Source organism: Staurois parvus, unplaced genomic scaffold (assembly GCF_062004578.1).
Source record: "Staurois parvus isolate SC_StPar_1 unplaced genomic scaffold, SC_StPar_1.0 ptg000151l, whole genome shotgun sequence".
In the NCBI taxonomy this organism is placed as follows: Eukaryota; Metazoa; Chordata; class Amphibia; order Anura; family Ranidae; genus Staurois; species Staurois parvus.
In genome coordinates this window covers 8,931,834-8,937,833 of record NW_028317947.1, presented here as the reverse complement: position 1 = coordinate 8,937,833, position 6,000 = coordinate 8,931,834, and the positions used below count along the sequence as shown (strand labels likewise).

The 6,000-nt window shown below is 41.7% G+C and overlaps 1 protein-coding gene across 1 annotated transcript; it reads right to left on the bottom strand.

The window, feature by feature from the left end:
- Window positions 1–2,044: 2,044 nt before the first annotated feature.
- On the bottom strand, window positions 2,045–4,902 carry LOC149463895 (uncharacterized). Its single transcript, XM_089674397.1, has one exon. The coding sequence runs from the start codon at window positions 4,853–4,855 to the stop codon at window positions 4,286–4,288; it is 570 nt and encodes a 189-aa protein (XP_089530523.1). The 5' UTR covers window positions 4,856–4,902; the 3' UTR covers window positions 2,045–4,285.
- Between the last annotated feature and the right edge of the window lie 1,098 nt (window positions 4,903–6,000).

Here is a 6,000-nt window from a genome sequence, read left to right as displayed (position 1 = left end):
GGATTAGAAACAACTTGTCCGGAGTCCCGCTTTATTGTTTCATTTCTTTATTCTTCTGCAGATAGACATTTTCCACTGTTATTGTGCATGCATGGCTTATTGCAGGGGTGGGCAACTGTGGCCCTCCAGCTGTTGGTGACCTACAAGTCCCATCATGCCTCTGCCTTTGGGAGTCATGCTTGTGACTGTCAGTTTTGCAATGCCTCATGGGACTTGTAGTTCTACAACAGCTGGAGGGCCACAGTTGCCCACCTCTGGCTGATTGGATTTTTCAGTGGCTGTCATACACAATATTATCCATTAGATGGCACCCTTGTACAAAAACGAAATGGCTTCGAAGTCCCTGTCCTATGAAAAGTATGGGGATGGGGACTACTGGTATCCGTCTGATAAATGCTAGTTGCTTGGCTGTGTCTGGCTATACTACTTTGACGCATGCTGTAAATGAGCGTAAGAACAATTTTAGAATTCCTTATCTCAGCACTGAAACTTTAGCATCGACTTGAGAGCCAGAGAACTGAGATGGAGAGGTCAGCAATGGCAGTCTCCATTCATCTCTAATGGCGTACAGTAAAGTGAAACATAAATGTAGAGAGGAGAGAAAACGATTGCAACACAATAACTTTAGTTTAAAGCTGAACATGTGATTCCATCATTGAAAGAACTGAAATTCAATGAATGAAAGGGTGGGTCAAGGACAGTCAGGCTGGCGAGGGAAGGGCTAGATGATGCTGGATGTAATCCTGCCAAGAAATAAGGCAAGATCTATCTGACTTGCTGCAGCTTCTAATGCACACTACGAGACGCTCACAGTGTGCAGTATAATTAGAATAAGCCATACAGGAGAGGAGCCTGTACAACTGTGCAAGACTGAAGGGAGGGCTGGGTCTCTGATGTACAGGGGGGGCCTCTGGAGTGATGTAAGCCTCTGATGTATAGGGGTAACTCTGATGTGATGGGAGGTTCCATGTATAAGGGCCTTGTGATGTATTAGGGGTCTTCTGATGTACGGGGGGGGCCTCTGGAGTTATGGAAGCCTCTGACGTGATGGGACGGCCTCTGATGTATAGGGTTGACTCTGATGTGATGAAAGCCTCTGATGTATAGGGTTGACTCTGATGTGATGGGAGGCTCTCATGTACAGGTGGTCCTGTGATGTATAAGGGGTCCTCTGATGTATAGGGGGCCTCTGATGTGATGAAGCCTCTGACATGTGGGGTGGCCTCTGATGTATAGGGATGACTATGATGTGATGGAAGCCTCTGATGTATAGGGGTGACTCTGATGTGATGGGAGGCTCTCATGTATAGGTAGTCCTGTGATGTATAAGGGGTCCTCTGATGTATAGGGGGCCTCTGATGTGATGAAGCCTCTGACATGTGGGGTGGCCTCTGATGTATAGGATTGACTCTGATATGGGTGATTATAAATCTACATTTTTTTTTTTTTTTAATAAAAATATTTCATGTTCACCTGCTCTGTGCAGCCTCCATCCTTCTCAGGTCTCCTGCTGGTGCTTCTAGCTCTTCATCCCTGCCGAGTGATCACTGGCTAGGACCCGGTGATTGACGGCCGCGAATGGCATAGCGGTGCGCATGCCCACTACTCGGAAATGCAAAGTCACATATATATATATACATGATTTTGCGCAGCCGTGCCGCCCTGTAGCAGTATATCTGCTGTAGGGCGGTCGGGAAGCGGTTAAACACGTGTGTGTGTGTGTGTACTGCATCAACCCATAATATTACTTTTATTACACACTCTTCTAGTAAGATGTGCACTTCTACAGTAATATATTTTGCACCCTAGTAGTATTGCATGCAGCACCCCCATTATAATGTATGCACCCACTTTAACATATATACAGTATATATATATATATGCATGTCTCCCCTAAAACAATATATGTAAACCCCCATTATTCTGACTCAGATTGTTGTGATAGCAATTTATCCCTTGTGAGACCTCTATGCCTAGCCTGTATAAGCGGATATAATCACTGTGGGCAATCCTTATCAGATAGCTTGAACTCACCAATACTGTGTTCATCCAGAAGTTGCTTTATTCTGTACATGTGACAACAGGATACAGCAGAATGAATGGTTTCCAGTATTATGCGGTCAAAAGATGATACTTTCCGTAGCGTACTATGCAGAATACATGTGTCCCTGTTACATGTGGTCTGTTAGCTGCCTCCATGACACAGGAAGTGCTGAACTCAAGAAGAAGGGAGGAGCTTCATATGCAAAGGAACTGTGTCATAGATCTCAGGGAGGCAATATGAAAAACAAATGCATTACCAAATAAGGCCACTGGTGGCGGCATATAACTAACTATAGAAATATCCATAGGAAATGGTACAAAGAATAAACTATATGAATTCTCTGTGGTATAACTGATAGATAATATTAGTGTAGGACCCTGGTGCCCAACCTGTAGCCCGAGGGCCCCTTTGGTATATGATGTGCCGCCCTCAGGCTTAAGCAGTCTTTATTGGGAACATTGATTAGGGTAATGGCATTGATCTCTACTAGCTTTATGTAACATTTTTTCAGTTTGGTATTGTCTTCTGCAGCATGTGTCCAGCCAAAAATGTACCATTTCAACAATCTTTGACCCTCATTTCCTTAGGTCTGCAGTTTTTGATATTCCTCTGAAGCATTACATATATTGAACATTATGTACGGGCCCTTTGGTGATGTCAGGGGCCACATTGGAGGCCCCCTTTAGCCTATAAGTTGACAACCACTGGTGTAGGGTATTCAAAAGGCCACTGAGGTTCATTACACTTTGGTCAATGTGTAATCCTATAAACAAATATTATCAGTAGCTACTAAACCAGAGGTTGGCAATTTCTGAGATAAAGGGGTCCTTATCTGTGACTTCTCCAATTATTAAGGGTCGATTCACAAGGGACACTTGACTGCATGCCCAGTGCAGGTCTGTTTTTTCCCAGGCACAGAGATGCACAGGAGTTGCTTGCAACCCTTGGCCGGCAGTCCATAGAAGTCTATTGGGACACACGGCTGCATGGACAGTGCTGCTGCATGTTCCTGCATTGGGCACACAGTCAAGCACCCTGATTGAATGGACCCTAAAAAAACACACATATTATTCTATAAATGAAATGCTGGAGAGAACTGTCAGTACAGCAGACACACTAGTTAGAATGATGGTCACAGACTACAGACATGCTATAAAAGTCCATAAAGCCTGGGGCAAGTTAGAGTATCTAGAAGAGATTGCTACCATTACCTCTTTAAAAATCAATGCTGTCAGTCCCATTATAGACTGTTGAGGACCAAGGGCCACACAAATACCAAAAGACTGTATGTAGCCACAGGTTGGGCACCAGGGCAATAAACATATGATAATATAGATCAGTAGTCTACACAACAAAATGAAATTCATTGTTACCTTTCTTTTTTTTAACAGCAATACAAACTTTTATATATTTTGATCAAATTAATATTAGAAACTATTTTACATGTTACCTTCGATGTTCACTTTTTATACTGTTATCAGATTTATTTATCCGATAAAGAATTTCTTGAAAACATTTGCAACATGGAATTGATAATCAGAACATTTTATTAGAACTGGAATATGAATTGTATGCATTTCCAAAATTAAAAAAGGTACATTAAGTAAAATGTTAGCTTCCTGGAATTTAAAAGATGATTTTAATAAAGTAAATGGTTATGAAAAGCTGAGTTCTATTTCATTAAGTGCTTTATGTCACATGACCGAAATGCAGCTGCAAACTTAGTCCTTCATCTGGGGATGTTAGCTGTGGCAAACTTACCCAAGTGCCTGGGATACACCGACTTTAAATAAAAGCAGAGGCAAAGGGTAGTTGCTTCCTTTTACCATTGTAGTTGCTTCCTTTTACCATTTGCTTCCTTTTACCATTTGCTTCCTTTTACCATTAGGAGGTCTTTATAACTTGTCTAAGGATGGCAATTTTGAAAGTTGCAGGAAGATGGGTAGTTCTGGTCATCTGTTTTAAACGGGTGTCATCAGGACTGAAGAGGAAGCATCCTTTGGGGTCCTTATCCAAGCCATTATCCTTAATCACTATATGTGTCCAAACTGGAACTATTTCAACTAATATTTGTCCAAATAAAGATGGCGAAAGAAGAATCTGTAGACCTGGAATGACCATAACAGTGACTGAGAATCTCCAGTGGGGTTTTTGTATAATGTGATACACAGACATAGTGCAGAGCTATTGAAGGTGCTTCAGAATTGTTTGGAGAACATGGGTGACGATGTCTTGTTCATCTCAGTATGGCTTTTTTTTCTTGAACTCTTTCACAAAGTTGGTGAGGATCTCCAGACCCTCCACAAGCCCATCACCAGTTGTGGCACAGCATCCTTGGATATGCCATTGGTGTCCTCTTAGGCTTCTCAGCTCCAACTCCTCCACCAGTTCACCTGGTTTCCTGGCACCAAAAACATCCTGCTTATTAGCCAGAACTAAGAAGGGTACTCCTTTCATTTCATTAGCTTCCAAGATGGATTCTAGTTCTGACCGGGCCTCTTTGAAGCGCTCAGGGTCAGCGCTATCCACCACAAAAACAAGGCCATCTGTGTTTTGAAAATAATGCTTCCACAGCATTCTAATCCTGTCCTGACCTCCTACATCCCAAACAGTGAAGGTCACATTACGAATGGGTTCAACAGTCTCAACATTGAACCCAATAGTGGGGATTGTACACACTGCCTCATTCAACTTCAGCTTGTATAGAATTGTGGTCTTTCCAGCAGCGTCCAGACCCAGCATTATGATCCGAGCATTGGTGCCAGAGAAGTTCATTATTGCTTGGTGAAGGCTGCTTAGGAGGATACCCATTGCTGCAATTTTTCTTCCCAAATTCAGTAATGATTTGCTTTATATTATCTCTGTGGCAGTACATGCTTTTGAAAACTACACCGCTATATATATTCACAGTACTTTCATTTGCCAAACCTCCTGTAACTTAGCAACCAGAGAAACACAGAAATAATTTCCTGGTTGCACCGTCACACAGTGTTGTGTTGGAAGATTCTTGTACAACCTTTTTTGACAATGCCAGGAATGAGTGCAACACAGGAAGTGACTTCAGGATCAAAACAAAAACAACTTTATTGAAATAAATATATTCTCGCAATTGTTCTACCTGAATTAGACACATTTTGGATGTGGTAACACAAGACCCCTGAGATACTTCATAAGAATTTAAGAGTCAAAGTGTAAGTAAAGCCAAAAACAAAATAAAATTCATGATTCAACTTTCAATTCTCAATTGTTTAATCCTGTTTTTTTTATAATTCTGTGTACATTTATTCCCTATAAATACCTTAGAATCATTCTAGGGATCCCGGTCTGCAATAATTTATTTTATGCCTGTGTATGAATACATTTCTCAGTCTCGCTATGTAACTATGCACTGAGAGTAGAGAGTGTATGTGATGATGAGCAATAAGTATTAGTAATAGAAACACATCCCCGGCATCCAGTGTAGACTGCCTTGGTGGCCACTGAATGATGCAGACTTTAGGTGTGCTGTGCTAATCAGATTTTTTTTTTACTATTCCAGAAGCAAATCTGAAAATATAATCATGGAACTGCATAGATAAAGTCTACACCATGCAGAGGTCAGCTCCCTCTCTGGAACTAGCACATCTAAAGGGTTCCTGGGAAAGCGTTCTTTTGCTTTTGCAATCAGCAGGAAGTTGCTGTTTCACCAACTCTGCTGGCTTTGCTTTTATGAAAAGCTAAAAATATCAGAAAACCAGCGGCTGTAGCTAGGTGGATGGACTGAGAATATACTTAAATTTTCAGAATAAAAAATATGTCAAGAATACCAATACAATAGTAATCGCTGGATGTCTCCACAGGGTGGGACTGTGGACATCTATTAACATTCAGTGATGCCTCATCCGAATATCAAATATAAGAACACAGCAGGGGCGGACTGACCATTCGAGCACTCAGGCACTGCCCATGAAATGCCC